Below are 19,948 nucleotides of genomic sequence, written 5' to 3' on the forward strand. Positions count from 1 at the left end.
ATTCAAACCTACTTTTGCTCGCCTGTTGTCCTAATTCCCGTTTTTCTATTTTCAGTTTCGATCACCTGTTTTTGAGTTATTTTGGTACAATCGTGTACCATTCTTTTGTTTAATTTCTTTTATTTCCCCTTCGCCTTTTTTACACTTAACTGCCGTTCCGTTCTATCAAGTTTTCACTGCATTGTGTTAAGTTTTCCTTCCTACTTTCACCTAAAATCGAGGAAATCCACACGAACGCCTCGCTAATTTTCATGCACACGAAGTCGCTCTTTTATTCATTTTCTTATCATTTCCTATGTGTCAGGATGAAAAAAAAAGGAAAAAAACCGACCACTGGTCTAGAAAAATAATATAAAATAAGCCTCTTCGACTTATTTCTCGTTGAAAAATATCCTATACCAATATTTCTTGATTTTGCGACACAAAAACTCTTCCGTGAATTTAATAAATTACATAAATATCGCTTATCACATGTCTATTTTTAACTGCTAGTGTAATGAGTTTTCTTTCGATCTGGATGAGTCAATAGTTGGGAAGTTTACATTCACGAAGAAAGGGAAATGTCAAAAGCCAACTATTAATTTCCCCTCTCCAGTTCTAGAGCTGTTGTATCGGCCAAATGATGTGGTATTAACTTGTCAAACAATAAACTTTGTAATATGCTTCGGACCAACTTTGCTCGAAATGGTAGCAAAAATCACTAATCAATTTACTCTTTTGAAAGCTTAAAATTTCGAGAAAGAAAACACTTTGAAAATATAAAGGAGAAATAAAAATGATAACATGCCATAATTGACAAAGGAAATTTTTGAAAGTTTTTTTGTATGTCGTTTTTAGCCTGACAATAGCGGAACACATCTGATCCAGCAAAAATATCAAGAATCCCAAGATACATTTTAAGGTTTGCCTCCGTTGCTTCTCAGTTTGACAGCGGGCCTCAATTTTTTAAACGAATTTACAATTTTTGCAGCGACACGTAGCACCCGAAACTGAAGCAAAAAAAAAAAACTTCAGAGAGAAACTGATCAAAAACTTACACGGCAACGGAACTTATGACTCAAAGATCATACTTTCGAAACGCAGGCTGGTAACCTTGAAAATCCACAATCGGTGGAAATCGCTAACGCGCATGAACTGGTTTCGTGTATGGCATAGCCGATTGAATTTTTTGGGTCTTATGTCGTTGTTCTTTGGCGACAAGGTGCAAGTGGAAAAGCACCTGATAAGGAAATCTCTAGACCGGCTGGCGACAGCTTGACAGACACAAGTTAACAAGGAAATCGCTATCAAGTGGATCTGTTCGATAGCGGCAAACGTAAGCAGATTTCTCTCCTTGTTGATATCGACTTGTCACTGATGAATGCGTGTGCCCTGCGCGATATAAAATGTCAAGGTCTGGGCGCATCACATCTTGTCTCAAGACATTGTGGCACCGCAAACTGAAACATGTCACGGTATAACATGGATCATTTGTCACTATAAAAGCTGTAAAATCGAAATAACATGCTGGTTAATGAGAAGAATTGTTATCGCGTCTATCAACGGCCTCTCGGCTCTGGATCTTCCCACGCGTGAAAATACCGCATTACCCGCGTGTTTCACGTGGGATACATTTCGCTCGAAAAGAAAACTGTGACATGCACCATAACTCAAGTTCTTTTAGAATCGCATTGAGGTAAAATGATTTATTGTAAAGTGAAATCTGACAGAATTTGGGTTTAATAGAGAATACCCCAATTTGTCATTTTTCACTTATGACTAAGTCCAGATAAATTATGACTTCCATCTCATTTATTCGCACTAATTGAGGATTTCACTGCAAAGATACTCTCATTGCTTACTGCATGGAACTCTACAAGGAGGGAGAAAGAGAGGCAAACAGTAAGAGAAGCGAGCGGCCAAGCATAACACGAAGGGATGGACAGCCTTGTCTGGCCTGAGGCTGAACAATACTTTAACCCTTTCACTCCCAAGATCTCATCAGTAATTCTCCTTACTGTCTGCCATACAGTTCTAGTGATGTTTGTTTGGAGAATTTGGTATTGGATCAACTTGTATTCCCTTAATTTCTATTTTCTTTATTCTCATCACTTGTCTGCTTGATATTGTATTGGCATGGTGAGGAGAAATTCAGTCTTGGTCACTCATGGGAGTTAAAGGGTTAAACCTTTAACACCTACGAATGACAAAGACAGAATTTCTCCTTACATAATATTAATGCAATATCAAATTAAAGAAAAGTATCAATTACAATATTATTAGTTTATCAAGAGATTACAAACTCCTTTAGTTGACCCAATGCTAAATTCTCCGAACCAACATCATCGGAATTGTATGGCAGGCAGCAACGACAATTACTATTGAGATCGTTACTGATAAATCATCAGAGAATCGTTAAGGAAACGATTAAAGGGGTGAATTGATTTAGAACTCTTCAGTGACACTGCAACGGTCAACCAGACTATGCAATCATTGTACACTAATGTGATTAATAATAATAATAATAATAATAATAATAATAATTTATTTCTATAGCGCATTTTCCTAACGCCCAAATGCGCTTTACAGTGTCAAATTATCATAACCTATAATTAAATAAAAATTTAAAGTCTAAAAATATGCTTGTCGAAAAAGATAGGTCTTAAGCTTAGCTTTAAAAATAGAGACAGATGCGCTGCTTTTAATCTCAAATGGAACCGAGTTCCAGAGGTAAGGCGCGCACACTGAGAAAGATTAAGAAAGAGACTGTGCAAAACGTGGCTTTGGACGGCGTATTTCATATGGCGGAAAAAAGCAATTAATAATTACAACTAATACAATGTTAGATTTATTGATTAAAAGATCTTCGGAATACTGAAATAAACTCGTTGGGAAGAGTCCCAGTGTGAAGGTCAAAGACATACTGTTTGTTTCATAAATGTTTGGAATAAACGAGTCTATACTCCGTTATATAAAGATCTTTCTAAACACTCACATGCATGCACAACCCACAATTCCTCCATTCGCTCTGACGAAGGGCTAACCCTCGAAACGTTAGCTTTGAAACTCTAACGGTGGCCAATTCACATTATCAACTCAGTTGATAAAACTAAATTACCCTTTCTAAAGTTAGTTTGATCACATTGTATTTTCAAAAGAAGCCGTTTGACAGGATATTTTAACCTCTTGTTTTGTATTTTTGTTAAACTATGTTCTCAGCTTTCAACACCAGCCTTACCTCTAGACTAATTTATAGATGGCCTCTCCGCCGACGGAAATTTAATTTCCGAGACGAGATTATGTAGGCTACGCTAAATCTGATGTTCTAAATAAAAACAAAGTCTATTAGCGTGATGAAAAGCATTCTGTCAAATAACAAAACACATTGGCGTAGCAAGAAGTTTGTTAATGAAAATAACTTTGTTAAGGAAGGGATTCAGTCAAATTATCTGGAAAAATTCACAGCGCTGACGTCCCGCGAAACGGAAAAAAGTTAAATAATGATTTTAGGGGAAGCAACACATCACAGCTGGCAATCTTATTGTCACTCCCATGGCGAAAAACTGTCAAACAGCACCCAGAACAAAGATATTTTAAAAGTATTGTGATGTTTCTGCGAAGCGTTTGATAATTGAGCACTCCTCGGTTGGGGGACTGGATCGTTGTAAATTCACTTATGAATAGTTTACATGACATGCGGGTTATACTTTAGCATCTGGCTAGATATGTTACTGAAAACAACTTCGTAATTAATTAAATAAATACAAAAGTAACTAGAAGAACAACAGAAAAAAAAGGAAAAACGGCCCGCACTTATGTTCAGCATGTTTATGTTTTCTGTCACGCTTTGCGTTACTTTCATGCGCGTCTAGCATGTTGGGAATTTTTATTGCGAGGCTAGTGTAAAAGATTTCTCGTTTCAGCGAGAATGTTTTTCAATATTAAAAATATGCTTACACTGTAGAAGAAGGCCTTATCTTCGAAGATACATCTTTGATTACGGGACAAGACTGAGGGATCGAAACACATGGTGATTCGCAGGGCAAGTTTGAATCAGTAGGAAAAAGAAACGATTATTTGGTAACGCAACCCGGTGCTGGCTTACTCTTCAAACTTCCTAACTGTATTGAGCTTGAATGAATGAGTCTTACGGGTTAGTTGGATGAAAATAATGGAGATGAAGCTACAATTGAGAAGAGAAACCCATGAATCATGTGGCTTCGTTACTCGTTCTAGCGATTTCATTAAACACTCAAACACATACAAAACCGCCCGTTACTCGTACACTGAAGTGTTGAAATCTGCATTCCAACTCAAAACAATCAAAGTCAAAGCATGAAACGTTTCATTTCACTCTGCACCAAAGTAAGTATCCTTTTTCAAATAAATTAGGCTCAAATTTGCATGATAGTACGGCTTTATTAGCCTAATCTAGCTCAGTAGTGCACTGCACTCATGTTTTGATTTCGCTCACCAAGTCTTTGACAAATAGCTTATCCGATTTCAGCTTAAACATATTAAAAATCTTACCTATTAATGATTTTCCGGGATGAAGTTTTCGTCCACCACAGACACCTCAAGAGGTTGATAGTTTTTTGCTCTTTTTTCCCAAAATTTTCCTTAACTTGACAAAAACTGGCGAGTGAAATAGTCCTCTACAACAGTGGTGTACCCGCGTTTTCGTCGTGAAATTCATTCTCATTCCCAAGCTCCAAGGGATTTTGGTCCCATGGAGCATGGGTTCATTAAGATCGATCACACCGTACAATGGGAGGGAGGACTTGGAGCAAGTAAAGCAGGAAAGAGGTACACAATTATGCATTAATAGGAAAGTTTTGCCGATTGCGAAAATAAATTATGCACAATTTGTGACTCGGAAAACAAAGTCATCCACTTACTGACAGTAAACTTTTGGTACCGCCGAAATATCAATAATTTTGCGTGAGACTAACTCTCCGTTTTCGTGTTTTGAAACCAATCTCACTCTTTCATGCTGGAGAAAACTATTCTGATACTCGAGGAGATTTGAAGGAGATGCTGTACCACCTCTCATGTGACGAAGAGCAAATTTTGATCGATAACTCAATATTAAGGACGCAGTGCGAGCCTGTCTATTTTTTTTCGCGCCATAAAAATTTAGAAATGACAGCGGCTTTCACAACAATAATATGCGCAGTTTGCTTCCCGGTAAATTATGAATTTGAGAGAGGGAGACTATATGCGTGTAAATTTCGTTATGATTTCACGCGAAATTTTTGTTTGATTGCCTCTAAACAAGTTTTGTGACCAAGATAAACTCATGCCGAAATACGGCACCAAGACATACAGCCGTAATCGCGCCAAAGAATCAAAACTTTCCAAGGAATTTGATGAGATTCAACAGAGTGAGAATTCGGATGCGAACGTTACATTAGGGCAGAACACGTTCTCAAGAAGGAAGTCTCCGTGGGCTAGAACAAGTAGAATAATCGAAAGCAATGCTGGTCTGATAAAGGCAGGAAATATCGATTCATCAAAGACAAGCAAACGGCGAAGATTAGGCACGATCGATGAGAAAGACCCGTATGCTTTCGACGAAGATGACGTGACGATTTCACACTCACAGAAGAGTGCTCTGCAAAGTAACGCTATCGTACCAGAGAAACAAGCGATCGCGCCAGAAGTTACCGATAAAAGTACTGATGATGAAGCTTATAGCAGCTCTCAAGAATTTAGTGAAAATTCATCCCAAGGAGGCGAGAAGAGGGGCGCTTATACTTACAGAAAGAAGCTCAGTTCGGTAAGGTCGTAAACATGTTTTTATCTCCAAGGGCTACCAAAAAGGAAATTTTCCTCACAGTATCAGTACACTTTTTAGCTGTAGGGGGTAATCACAAGGGAGAGAAATATCAATTATAGAATATTTGTTGATCTAACATCAAATTCTCAGCCTTTGAATTTAAAGAAGTGTCAGGCGTGACAGTGTGATCATAAAGAATTGATTTTTAGGTCTTGGGGTTGAAAGGGTGACCGACTCTGTACTACTCATTTGGCCTGAGTATTTTCTTTGCTTCATATTTAAACATAAATATCACATGATGAAAGTCAATCCTTTTTGTCATAATGTAATTTTTAATTTTTTTCTGTCTTCTACACATTTTTTTGTCTATTTGTTTTGATGATTTGGATTCTATGGAACTTGAAAACAAGATCCTGTGTGCAGAAACTGATATTAAGTGTTTCTCAGTAGTTTCAATTCTGATACTCAAAAAACAGGTGCTTTATTAAGTGATTAATGCTCTTCTTGATTTCACTTTGCAGTCACCTTTTAAGAGTTTTCTGAAGAATAATGACAAGTCTCTATCACCAAAGAAAGACAAATTAAGAAGACTCTCAGCCTTGGTAAGATTTTTTATTTTTGTTTGGAGAGGAAAGAGTGCATGAATAGAAAGGGGATAAGTGAAGGGTGTAGAACTTGTAAGGAGGGTTGTGCCTCTCTCATTGTGTGACAAGGTTTGAAAATGATCCCTCTATGAAAAGAAGACCAGGCTTTTTCTCAGGCAAATTTGCTGGATGATCACAAATGGAAAACACTAAGAAAATTTCTGTGGCCTACAGTACATTAACAGTTGAGTGTTTTATGATATGATGTAAAGTTAGGTGTAGGAAGTTTAATAATGTTTTTTACAGTCTTAAAGAATTAAATAATTTTATTTATTGGCTCCTTTAAGGCTGTTATCTTTGTTCAAACAGATTTAGGTCGGTCAGTTCTCAATTCCCCCTTCTAAAGTCTGATAACATTAAGGAAGCGTAATGATATCCATCTGTGAAAACTATTTTTGAAGAAAAGGATAGCTTAGGATACCCAGAGACTAGATGGTCCACAAATGATTTTACTGCTGTTCTCCCAGAGATAGTATTAATGATAATAAATGGTCCAGCCATCATGTAGTGAGGTCAATCTAAAGCATAGTTTTTTTAAAGCCCACAAGTGCTGATTTTAGTGAAGAGTCACAGGATGAAGTACCCTCAGATGCCCCAAGTCTTGCTCCAGCTGTGTGTCTACCACAGAAAAAAGATACTGATTCTCCAAGTGCAATCAGAGTTAAAAGAACTGATAAACCAGTAGGTCTTTGTCTACAAGCATACTATGTTTTGTTAACACTCATTAGCTGGACAGTGATTTTATCCATTGGATAGTGTTATTCACCCTATGAACAACTAGGTCCTGCTCAGATGTAAGTTGAGTGGTCCTGGAAACTTGACTCAAAATAAAGGTTTCATAAAAACTTCAAAGATTGAGGCTTGGGTCAATTTTTTTAGATGTTTGGGGCTGTTCACATATTCTTGCCAATTTTTGTGATTTTCATTCCTGATTTTTCTAAGTCTTCACCTGTGTCAAATCTATTAGATTTTGAAATCCTTCAAGGTTTCCGATGCCTCAAATTAATTTGACAAATGTTGTCTTCTCTGCTATAGCTTTTCACAGTAGTGAGGAATGTCAAACAAGTCCATGAATGTCTGGAGTCAGGAGAAGACCAGCAGGTGAGCTTTTTGTTTAACCTTCTCTCAGTTTCTCTGCCCTCAAGTGAAAAAAAAAAAAAAAACCAGCAACAATGTTAAGTGCCAGATATCCTAAATTGGATGCAGAGTTGAGAGTTGGAGCTTCCTTTTGCAGCATTCATTCTAAGGCTGTGTTTTGCTTTATATGTAATGCACCCTGCTTCCCTTATAAAATTAAGTGATATCATTTTGATGTAGAAATGAATACACTTTCGTTTCAGTTTTTTGATGATGTAGAGTACCTTCTGGATGGTCTCAATGAGACTCGTTCAATTTCCACCCGTTGTGTTAGTGCTCTGGATTTTGCATCACACTGTGCTCAACCCTCTTTCAGAGTGAACCTTCGGGCCCATGGCATGGGACCTAAAATATTTTCAGCTCTTCAAGATGCACCTTCAGATAAGGTGGGGTTTTGTTTCAGTTTTATGTACAATTTACTTAGTTAAATGTAATACTCAAAATTATTAAGATGTTCTTTTCTTTGCTGTACTTTGCTCAGTACTCTTATTTTATCAATCCCTTCTATACCACTACTGCTCTTAGAGGAAAAAGTTGTGAATACTTTCCATCTGAACTTCTCTGATTATTTGTAGTGCTTGGCGCTTTGTACATCAGCGATTACCTTGATGTTATCTCAGGATCGTCAAAATGCTGACTTGGACAGATCCGTTCTTGGTAAGAATTTTATGTTTTTGGGTGTAAATTCTGACAGTGCAATTTATTCCATAGCTGTATATAAATCAAGCAAGGTATATCTAATTTGTGCATGATGGTGTATAGTGATAAGGTAATGCCATTCTGATGGTATTGATCCCAGTTTCAGCAACAAGGGGTTTTGTTGCTCCTCCTCTGTATGGGATGCCTAGATGTCCATTACAGATTTCCTCCCTTACATTTCACTAGTATTGTCCTTCAATCACCAGTGATACTTCAGTTGATTGAGTTAGTAGTTCAAGGGTTTCTGGTTCTCAGTGGTCTACCACTGTCTGGTCTGCAAGCAGGGTTCGTACAGGTCCTGGAAAATCTGGAAAGTCCCAGAATCTTATTTTTGATATTTTCATAGACTGGAAAGTCATGGAAAAAGACTACAGGTCCTGTAAAGTCCTGGAAGTCTGCTCAACTCAAGCAATAAAGTTTTTAGAATTTATGTGTAGAGAAATTTATGTAGACTCTAGGGGTTGATTTTGAAATCTTGGGGATTAAAGGGTTTTTAAGTGAAATTTTGAGTCCTATAAAAAAATCAGTCTGAGTCCTGGAAAAGTCCTTGAAATATGGTCTGAAAAAGGGAACAAACTCTGTGCAAGACCTCTTACTGCTGTCTGTTCAGCTTGCAAGCTGGCTCTTGTGGTGGGATTTCGCTTTACGGCCTGTTTTCTGTGCACATTGGTAGCCCCCTATGGAAATAATTATTGAAACTCCTGAGTATTTCTGTATAGTGTATGATACTTGAATTGATCCTAAACTTATTTACTTTCCAGAACTAATGATGAAACTCCTAGCTGTGGACAGTAAGAACAAGCAATCAAAATCACTGAAGGATTACAATAAATATGTCTCCAAAGTGCGGTTAGTACACCTTACATGAGGAAACATAACCTTCATTTGTAAATATCGCTTAAAATAAGCAATTTTCAGTGAAGTATCAAAAGCTATCCTGAGTGACAATGGGTTTTTTACCTTATGTTTTATGATGACAATTGAGATGAAAAACTTGATTTGTGGTGCTCTCTCACTCAGTCATTAATGTTAAAACCAACTGCAACTCATAGCTAGTCACTCACACTCTCCTGCAAGGAAAAGAAGAGGTGTCATTAGCTCTTTGTAATGTATCCTTTGTTTGTGAGTGGGTATTGCTATTAATAATGGTCATAGGAACAAGTGGAGTCCAATTTGGTCGGTAATCATATGAGTGATTAACAAAATCGGATGACCGGGAGTCCTATTTGTAAATCACAAGTATGATTACAGAAAGAATTGGATGACATGAAGTCCTGTTACCAATTAATCAAAACTATGACAAAATTTGATAAAGAATCTAGACATCGGTTATATGTATTCATAAAAAAAAAGCATCAGTTAACTCGACAAAATGCAAGACAATAGTATGCACACATGATGCGTTCTGTCCACTTACACAAGCATGACATGTGAACTGTCCCTTTAACTGTCCTATTACACTGTCCAACGGGCCATTTTACGGTTGTGTACTTAGTTGCCAAGCCTTTGATTTGGAGTGAGGCTGAAGGTGACCTTGTTGAGATAGAGACTAGTATCCAATTAGCATGATAACAAAGTAATTTGCATTTGAAAAGCAGCAAGGCTTGTATCATAACAAGGTCACCCTTTGCCTCATTCCTGTTCAAAGGCTTGGCAACCAAGCATACAACTGTAAAATGGACTACTGCAAACATGACACATACACTGTCCTATTAGTGCTCAAATTGGGCTTGTGAGAACCAATCACATTCAAGAATTTTGTTATAGTTTTGATTACATTGGTCATGGTGCTGTCTAAAGCCTACATCAAAATGAACAGTTACAAATGTAACTCAGTGTGACTTATCATGTACTTTCTTCTCCTACATGATTGTTAAAAAAAACATTTTAAAGAGCTCTTTCCTTCTTAAGCATATGCTTTGATTAGTCAAGGTCATTGTGCATCTGCTGATATATGGGGTTCTGGTACAATTTTGTATTAACTGTGTTTTCTTTTAAGAAGGTTGGTCTTACCCCAAACCTCAAAATCATTTTCATTGTAGGACTTTACTTGAAAAGCAAAGTGCCTCTGAGGAACTACTTGAAATGGGTGATGATGACATAAATGTAAGTTATTTGAATTAAGATCATAAATGTTTTTACCCTTTAACTCCCAAGATCTGATTGTTAATTCTCCCCTCTAGCTGCTACACATTTCCTTATAATTTAATTTTGAGAATGTGGTGTTTGATCAAGATAACAACTTCTACCTGATAAATTTGAGTATTCTCATTACCTGTTTGCTAGATAATGTATGGATATTACAGGGAGAAGTTACATGTCAATCACTTCTGGGAGTTAAAGGGTTAATTAGTATAGTTTATTTGATATATATTATCTTTTCCTCTAATGCTGAGCCAAGCTTATGTTTTCCACAGCCTGCCTCACTCGTGTGTGAATCTATGCTCTCCCTGGCATCCCAGAGAATTGGGGAATGGTTTAAAGAAGAAATAAGAGTCCTGCAGGGACTGGATCATATAATGAACACAGGTTAGAGCGGATTTACATAGTTGTAATTTTTGCACATTGTTGGTTATAGAGTCACAAAAAGCAACAGAAGAAAGTGAAAACAAATTTTTTAATTGAAAAACAAAGATGAATACCAGTTGGATTCAGATTCTGCCTATGGTTATAACAACAAACAAATAAATCAGTTATAAGTTCATTATGGCAGGATCCCTTGTTGCTATGTAAGTGGACTTACTGGGTATTTGAAAAGTTAATTTACTTTGAAGTATATCACACCTTTTTTTCCCTATATTTTGATTAGCAATTCAAATTATTGATGAGCTTTTAACAAAACATGTGGATGGCAAATTACATGAGGGAGTGTCAATAGCAAAGCTTAAAAAGCTAACAAGATGCATGAGACTTCTGGAGAATGTGAGTTGTCATATATGTTACAGTGTTCTTATGATTTTTACTTGATTATCCCATGATCCATTAGCTGATATTTACCCACCTAAAACCTGTGATTAGCAAGTTAGGGTCCTATCTCTTGGGACTGACTAAGATACAATTTTTCCTACTGTATTAATATATCATGAAACAGATACAGTAGATGATTGGAATTAACCCTTTAACTCCCATTAGTGACCAAGACAGAATTTCTCCTTACAATATCAATACAATATCAAGCAGACAAGTGATGAGAATAAAGAAAAATATTAATAAGGGGATTATTAGTTGATCCAACACCAAATTCTTCAAACTAACATCACAAGAACTTTATGGCAGACAGTAAGGAGAATTACTTATGAGATCTTGGGAGTAAGAGGGTTAAGGAAGATATAAACAAGGAGATACCAGTAATATTTTATTCAGCACCAAATACTCAATTTTTTTTTTTTGAAGGACCTTTTCTTAACCAGAGCAATTTTAATTTTTCTTAAGTTCAAGTTATTATATTGAGCCATTACTTAAAGGGTTAAAATCAAACTGGTACATTAAAAAATTTTAAACCAACCAACAAGAGGAAACTACATTTTAATAGCATATGGGGATCTTTTTTTTCAATTTTGTTTCCTTTTTTAACTTTGATAAGTTAACAAACTTCCAATGATTATTTTTTCTAATTTCTACTGCAGGTTACAATCCAGAATTTGAATAATCAAAAGTATATGATTCAGTATGAAAAAGGGTCATTTGTGACAAGCCTTGTCAGGTAAATAAGCATCAAAGTATCAATTCTTCTTCATAGTAAGTTCACCCCTTAGACCTGGGAACCAATTTTCCGACTCATTTATTGGCTAATACAAATATTGCAACAAAAAGACTTGAGTTAGAGCTGATGAGGGGCCATTTTTGTTGTGTTTTAGGACAAGAGAGTTCCCTTTTGCAAATCATTGCTCTCTAAAGGACCACAAATTGTCCAGAAACTGGAAAAAATGCTATAGGGAAAAGGCAGGGGTGAAGCATTCCATTATATCTCATTATACTTTTGGTTGAGCTGTTGAGGGGCCATTTTTGTTGTGTTCCAGGAAATGAGAGTTCCCTTGGCAAATCATCTCTCCATAAAGAGTCATAAACTGTCCATAAACTGGACAAAATACTATGGGGGGGGGGGGGTTTGAAAGTAGTGAAGCATTCCATTATATCTCATCAAACTTTTTGGCTGTAGGCCTTTAAGCCATCAGGTACAGTTATACTGTTATGATTAATTTTGTCCTAGGGCACAATCATGTTTTGATTTTTTATTACAGATTGTTACAAATGTGCCTTAACACACTCAACAATGGTATCTCATCAAAGAAAGCCAAGAAAAAACCTGATGAAGTGTTTCAAGACTGCTTCTTTGGCATTCTCAAAGTTTTTCTCAATCTTACCCACAACTTTGGTAAGATTCTTTGTCATTATGAAGTGTGCAGTTCTCGTGATTATTAAGTGATCTAGTCCTTGATTAGGACTCCTCAATTAACCCTTTACACCCTTACATCAGTATGCAAGTTCTCCATACTGCTCTTTATACATTTCCTATGTTACTTACAAGGAGAATTTGTCTATTAGTCAAAAGTGTTTTGAGTTTGTGATCATTTCCTTTGTTCTCCTGACCTTAGTGTTAGATTCAGGGGTGATATTGTAAGGAGAATTTAGGTGCTACTAATTCATAGGTGTTAAAAGAAAAGTAACATTTTTCTTTTCGTTCTCCAGAGAGAGGATGTTCCTGCATTGGGCAACAGGAAGGCTTCTTATCATCTCTTCTTCTGACTGTTTTACAGGTACAGTACATAGCAGAAGTGTTAGATGCCGAGGCCTAATATTTAGCACCCTGGACATGGCTTTGAGAAGTGTACATTTTAGTGATGATTGGATTGTTGGGTTGTGTTCTTTGGAAATACACCATACATTCACAAAGCCTCTCTCCAACTAGTAATTTGAATGAATAGCAGGAAATTGTCAGTCTGACTTCTAAGGGTAATTTCCCCCCCCCCCCCCTTAGCATTTGGGAAGGACCCCAAGACAGCTCATAGATGCCCGTTGATACTCCTGGATAGGGCTAGACAGCATGTGAATAAAGTATTTTGTTAAAGAACACAAAGCAGTAACCTCAGCTGCAGTTTAAACCTACTCAGGTCTTACTATGCCAGTTCATGCACACCTATGCATTTCATGTTGAGGAAACATAATGATTTTCTTCAAAACAGAAATTCAATGGCAACCTTTTAAGCAGAAAAAACTAACTGTGCAATAATTTTTTCACCTTATTAGCTGCCCCAGTTTGTTTCAGAGAGCAAGAGATTTGATCTTCTTGTACTGGTGAGTGAGTATGAATTGCATTTTTCAGTGCTAAATGTAAACTAGAAAATTGAGGGTGTTGATTCCTTTGAGAGGCTATTAAAAACTCTGTGCAAGTTTCAAGTGCTTCATTGTATATGGAAGGGCTTCAGTGACATTGCCAATCACAAGTAAACCAGGATAAAACTTGCTGCAAGGGAAAAAATCTCATAACCCCCCTTTAGAAATGAAAATTTTGACAAGTTAGACCAATTAGGTTGTTAATTATCCTTTCAGCCATTATTGAAGCCTTTGGTTAACAATAATTAGAGATTAGTAGGATTTACAAAACCATACAATGTGTAATAGGCCATTTTACAGTTGTGTATTTAGTTGCCAAATCTTTGATTTGGAGTGAGGCTGAAGGTGACCTTGTTGTGATAGAGACCAGAATCTAGTTAGCATGATAACAAATTAATTTGCATTTGAAAAGCAGCAAGGTTTGTATCATAACAAGGTCACCCTTAGCCTCACTCCTATTCAAAGGCTTGGCAACCAAGCACACAACTGTAAAATGAACTATTAAAGTTGTGTACATAAACATTTTGGAAGAAGGGATTTTTTTTATCAGAATTTGGAGTGATATTTCATGCTTTTATGGGTAGTGCAGTAAATGATCCATGTAACATGCATTAATCTTCAAGAGTTAAAATCATTGGCTATTTTCTTCACTAGAGCTTGGAATTATTAATAAACCTAGTGGAGGACAGTAAGCAGAACATTGCCTCCCTGGTACAGCTGCGTACCTCCTCCCCCTGCCCTGAAAGTCAAGATGACAGCCAAGACGTGACAAATCAGGGGGGGAAACTAAGCTCAACTGAAGCTCTTGTGCAGCTCTTTCTTATAAGAGAGGAAGCTGCCAGGAATACAGATGACATGACATCAGGTTTATCAACTGAAGGTACATAATTTAATATAATGCATTCTCAGAAAATGAGCCAGTCAAGGCTGTAATAGAACAAATTTATTTGTTAGTTGCGAGAAATATTTCAGCGGGTACATGTACAGGTATGAGCTGGTGTAAGATAAAAGTTTTTCATTTGTAGGTGTGACGTTTGGCATTTGTACAACATGCATACCAGTTAAAAAGATATTACATAATTATTGAATTTAATTTAAGCAGTGGCACACCCATCCATATTGTCAGTGGTTTCCAGGTTGAGCCAAAACTTAGTGTGTAGTTTCTTATAAAGAATGTAGACAAAAACATGTGGAATGGGGACAAAAGGCCTAACAAACTCCAGTTATGTGTGACAATAGGTGTGTAAATCAAAGGTTACTAACAACATCAGAAAGCCATCATTCGCCACCCGTGTAAGTTTATCTCTTTAACCCTTCAACCCCTGAGACTGACCAACATCTAATTTCTCCTCACAATATCCCCCCTGAATCAAACATTAAGACCACAAGAATAATTGAGATGATCACCAATTTAAGAAGCTCCTGATTGTTGCACAAATTCTCCTTGTCATTACCACAGGAAACTAAGAGAGATCTTTGAGGAGAATACAAATACTTATGTTAGAGTGTAAAGAGTTAAGATTTGGATGGTAGCATAACTAATTTGAGCAGTGATATCTTGATACAAAATATTATGATGGACTGGTGGATCAACGGAGCAATCAGTCAATAAAGGGTGGATTTTCAAGATTTTATTGAAAACAATATTGTGGTAATCTGAAGCTGCAATTTCAAAATTAAAGAGTATCAGAAATGAATCCTTTTCTAACAAAAAAGCCAGATAAAGGGTAGCAAAATCAAAGGTACTTTCATTTGTCCAGCCTTGTCAGGTACATAGATTTACAGTCACAAAGATAACCACTTCTAATTGAAAAAAGGCCCTTAAAAACACCCTAAACTGTGTGTTACAAATACCAAAAAAACTGTGTTACATTTAAAAATCACATGAGCTTAATGGCCATAGATTAGAGTCCAATCTGTCATGATTTCAGTAATGCAACAGAAGTGATATTAACAAGAAATAATTTTATTTCTTGTCCAGAGGAAAGTAGTCAGGAGTCATTTAAACCCACAAAGGATGGCAAGGGATGGACTTTTGGTGAAGATATTGACGTTTCTGTTGATGAAGGAGATAAGAAATCTAATGATGCACAAGAAGAGGAAGAGGAAATTGTACCCCTGGAGGTGCAGCTTGGGAAAGGTGAGGCCATTTTCTGGGTGGGGTTACATCCTACACCTAATAACAGAGTCTAACCATCTGGTTACCATATCTTGTACAGTTTATTTATTTATTTATGTTGTTTGTACAGCATTGCAAAAAGCTGGAAAACACATGGAAGATAGTGTTGTGGCTGCATATGTTGCCCTTCTACTTGGATGTATAGTACAGGAAAATGAGGTAAGTGTAATGCGTTACATTGAAATTGGTGTCTACACTATAGACAGGGATGTTTGAGGGTTCAGAGGTACTTATGCCAGACCTGGTTGGATCATTATGTTGTATCCTTGGGCAAAACATTTACTGTCCAGTGCCTTTCTCCATCCAGGAGTATAAATGGGTACGTGTACCAACAAGCTCTCAGGGAAACATGATGAAATGCTGGGGGGTAACCTGATATGGACCATCATCCCATCCACGGAGAGTGTTAATACTCCTAGTTGTATCATGTTAAGGAAACTGTGATAACACAAACAAGATGTGCAAGGTGGCTCAACTACTCCCTAAAACCTTTTTTTTTTTACCTTATTAATTAATCCTTTGTTTTATTTTACAATAACTCAATTGTTAATTTTCTGCTATCGTTTATTAGGCAAACCAGTCTTTTGTAAGGAGTCTTTTACCTGATGGTGATTTTTCTCTTCTTATTAATGTCTTGAGAAAATTCCTCCGCTTCATTAAGCTCACGGTAAGCAAGTAACAAGACTTCTCGAAGTGATAATGGTTGATTATGAAAATTATGTGGTTTCTGGAGCTTGCCTTCCCTTTAACCCTTTACAGCCTAACATCAGTATGCATATTCTCCACACTGTTCTTTATACATTTCCTAAGGTGCTGACAAGGAGAATTTGTTTGCCAATCAAAAGGTTCCTTCCCTGATGATCATTTCCTCTATTCTCATGACCCTAATGTGTGATTCAGAAGTGATATTGTAGGGAGAAATTAGATGTCAGTCACTTTTATTAATTAATTATTAATTAATTATTAATCAATTATTATTTATTTATTAATTTATGAACTTTTATTGTAGGGAGAAATTAGATGTGAGTCACTTTTAGGGTTTAAAGGTTAAGAAAATGTCGCAATGTTCTGTAGAAAGTCTGTATTATAGCAGAGCTTGCAGAGTGTAGTCCCATAATTATACAAAATAGTAGTAACCCATCAAGCCGAAAAAAATTTGGATGTATGACTATACAAGGTGCCACTTTTAACATGCGCGGTAACTGTACCACGGGTACACCAACGCCACGGCTTTGTCCAGTAGTCCAGTGGTCAGAGCACTGGGCTCTGAGTTGGACAACCCAGGTTCTAGTCCTGGCCAGGGCTAGGCATTGTGCCCTTGAGATGTGTGGGAAAAAAAAATGCAAGCTCCACTTTTAGGCTTGGCTAAATCTATATATTATTACAGTTTTACTGCATTCCATAGATACATTAGTGTCTCTTGTTTGTGTCAAGATACAAAGAATGTTGACATCTTTATACTTGTTTCATCTCAGAGTGACCAGCATCTAATTTCTCCATACAATATCACCCCTGAATCACACATTAACCCTTTAACCCCCATGAGTGACCAGAACAGAATTTCTCCTTGCAATATCAATACAGTATAAATCAGATAAGTGATGAGAATAAAGATAAATATAAGTTCAAGAATTTTCTAGTAGATCCAGAACCCAATTCTCAGAAGTAGCATCATAAGAATGGTATGGCAGACAGAAAGAAGAATTAAAAATGAGATCTTGGGCATGAAAGGGTTAGGATCATGAGAATTAAAAAAAAAAAACAACAACAATAACAACAACTAAAGAAGCTCAAGATTTTAAAACAAATTCTCCTTGTCAGCACCTTAGGAAATGTTTGAAGAATATGCATTCTGATGTTAGGGTGTGAGGAGTTAATGGTACATGTATAGTATATATACTAACTTTTTGTTTTTCATTCTTATAGAGCGGCACAAGTGGCCATGGAATTGAAAAAATTGTTAAAGTATTGGAAAGTTGCAAGTGAACCAAACAAGCCAAGTTGTTTTGGGAAACAGTAATGATTTACCACAGTAGTCTACTGTTTGTAAAGTGATGTACATTTTTTTATTTCTACATAATTATCACCAGATGAAAATTAAATTCATATCCAGCACAGCACTTAATGAGACAAATTATCTACAATCTGGATCACTGTATATAAATAAGTTAATTTGTTCCTTTTTTGCTCCCTTGAGACACATGGGTTGATGATGTAAATTGTGCATGTCTCACTTGATTGCAAAGGATGGCTGTGGATAGGCTCTCATAAGATTAGCATGTGCACTGTAGATCAGCTTGCATTCCATACCAGTTCTTCCATATATTTCAATAAAGTTTGCATTGTCTCAACATTTCTCTGTCCCTTGGCAAGCATGTGTGGTATAGCCAACCATATTTTCAGAGTCCATCTTGTGTTATTTTTAATATTTTCTCTATTATGGGTCTCTGTAAGAAAACACTAATGGTAGTGCTAATGCTATGGAGGAAGAAAAAATGGCAGGATCTGTGGCTCTGACCAATCCTTGGCTAACTTTGTGTTGGTACCCTTTAACTTAACTTGTTTCTTCGTTTTTGTTTCGGTCACTGCATTCCTGGAACAGGCTAGAATTGGAACAACTTTGGAAAACAGGCCCACTAGGGTCCACCATGTAAAAGAGATGGGAAGCTAACAACAGTCACGGTTAACTCTCTAATGCCTGAGAGTGAATAGCATCTAATTTCTCTAAACAGTATCACCCTGAATTAAATATTTTGGTTATGGGAATATAGGAAATGATCACTAACTGAAGAAACTCTTGATTGTTAAACAAATTCTTCTCATCAGCACCACAGGAGATGTACAGAAAACACAGTGGAGAATAAGCAAAGGTTTTAAAAATGCTATACAGAAGGAGTGCCATTCATGCACCCTGATTGGTCAGCTTTGGCCTGATTTGCAGATATTATTCCATTCATGCACCCTGATTGGTCAGCTTTGGCCTAATTTGCAGATATTATTCCATTCATGCACCCTGATTGGTCAGCTTTGGCCTAATTTGCAGATATTATTCCATTCATGCACCCTGATTGGTCAGCTTTGGCCTGATTTGCAGATATTATTCCATTCATGCACCCTGATTTGTCAGCTTTGGCCTAATTTGCAGATATCATTCACCACCTTGTCCTAGATGAGACTAAATTGCACATCAAAAGCAAAATTTCCAACCATTTTACAGTAAATTGAAATTTAAACTAATATTTTAGATCTTGTGTGGTGCATGCTTAACCCTTAAACCTAACTTCAGTTAGTAATCAAGACAGCATTTCTCCTACAATATCGAGCAGATAAGTGAATAAATATCAGTTAGGAGATTATTAGTTGATCCAGTACCAAGTTCTCCAAACTAATATCATGAGAGTTCTGAGGCATAAAGTAAAGAGAATTACTAATGAGATCTTGGGAGTGAAGGAGATGTAAGAAAGTGGCCCACCAACATAACATCCAACCCATTCATTAAAAATCTGCGCCAGCTCTTGATCAGCTGACTAATCAAATTCTTCCTATAATTCACCAGAATTAACCTAATTACCTTTGTAAAAGTGCCTTCTATAATAAACACTATGTATGCTAATTTATCGCGATTTTCTGTCCAGCAGTGAGTCCGTGACTTCAACGACACGTAGAAGCTGTTTCAAATTTGAATAAAATCCGTGAATGCCATACGATTTAATTTTTTACGAAGTTCACACCCTGCTCATCGTCGACTTTGTTGCGTGATGAGCCAGAGAACGCCCACCAATAACAAACCTTGGAAGCCAAAAAGAACCACAGCAAGAATCAACGCCACCGATACAATCGGTTCGACGACATTTTGTCCCAAATTCCATCGAGGAAAACCGGCGGAAATCAGTCGATTATTAAGTTGATCAAAAATAGAACCCCCTTGTTGGACTGGAGGGTAGTTTTGGTTCTGTGATCCCCTTGTTCGTTGGTGTTGCTGTTCTTGTTGTCTTCGTCCACGATTTCGAAACTCTTGCGCCCTCGGATCATTGTCCTGTACTATCTCACCGTTAATAATCGTAACCATTCTGAACAGGCAAAGAACATGCGAAGATATTCAATATGGCGTCGAAATTGAGAAAGACTGGGGCAGATTGACTGACCCGTCATGTATGTATGCACGTAGTTTCCAGTGGTTTTGACAAATTTTCAACA

The 19,948-nt window shown here is 36.9% G+C and overlaps 1 protein-coding gene across 1 annotated transcript; it reads left to right on the forward strand.

The window, feature by feature from the left end:
- The first annotated feature begins 5,147 nt into the window (after positions 1–5,147).
- Positions 5,148–18,102, forward strand: LOC113669745 (wings apart-like protein homolog). Its single transcript, XM_089209434.1, has 19 exons — positions 5,148–5,758; positions 6,280–6,360; positions 6,943–7,083; positions 7,438–7,503; positions 7,743–7,925; positions 8,115–8,196; positions 9,000–9,087; positions 10,281–10,344; positions 10,656–10,767; positions 11,048–11,160; positions 11,865–11,941; positions 12,480–12,613; positions 12,928–12,995; positions 13,486–13,533; positions 14,227–14,452; positions 15,554–15,712; positions 15,822–15,910; positions 16,323–16,418; positions 17,678–18,102. The coding sequence occupies exons 1-19, from the start codon at positions 5,279–5,281 to the stop codon at positions 17,735–17,737; spliced, it is 2,367 nt and encodes a 788-aa protein (XP_089065560.1). The 5' UTR covers positions 5,148–5,278; the 3' UTR covers positions 17,738–18,102.
- The last annotated feature ends 1,846 nt before the right edge of the window (positions 18,103–19,948 follow it).

This window comes from Pocillopora damicornis, chromosome 1 (assembly GCF_964200805.1).
Source record: "Pocillopora damicornis chromosome 1, jaPocDami1.2, whole genome shotgun sequence".
Lineage (NCBI taxonomy): Eukaryota > Metazoa > Cnidaria > Anthozoa > Scleractinia > Pocilloporidae > Pocillopora > Pocillopora damicornis.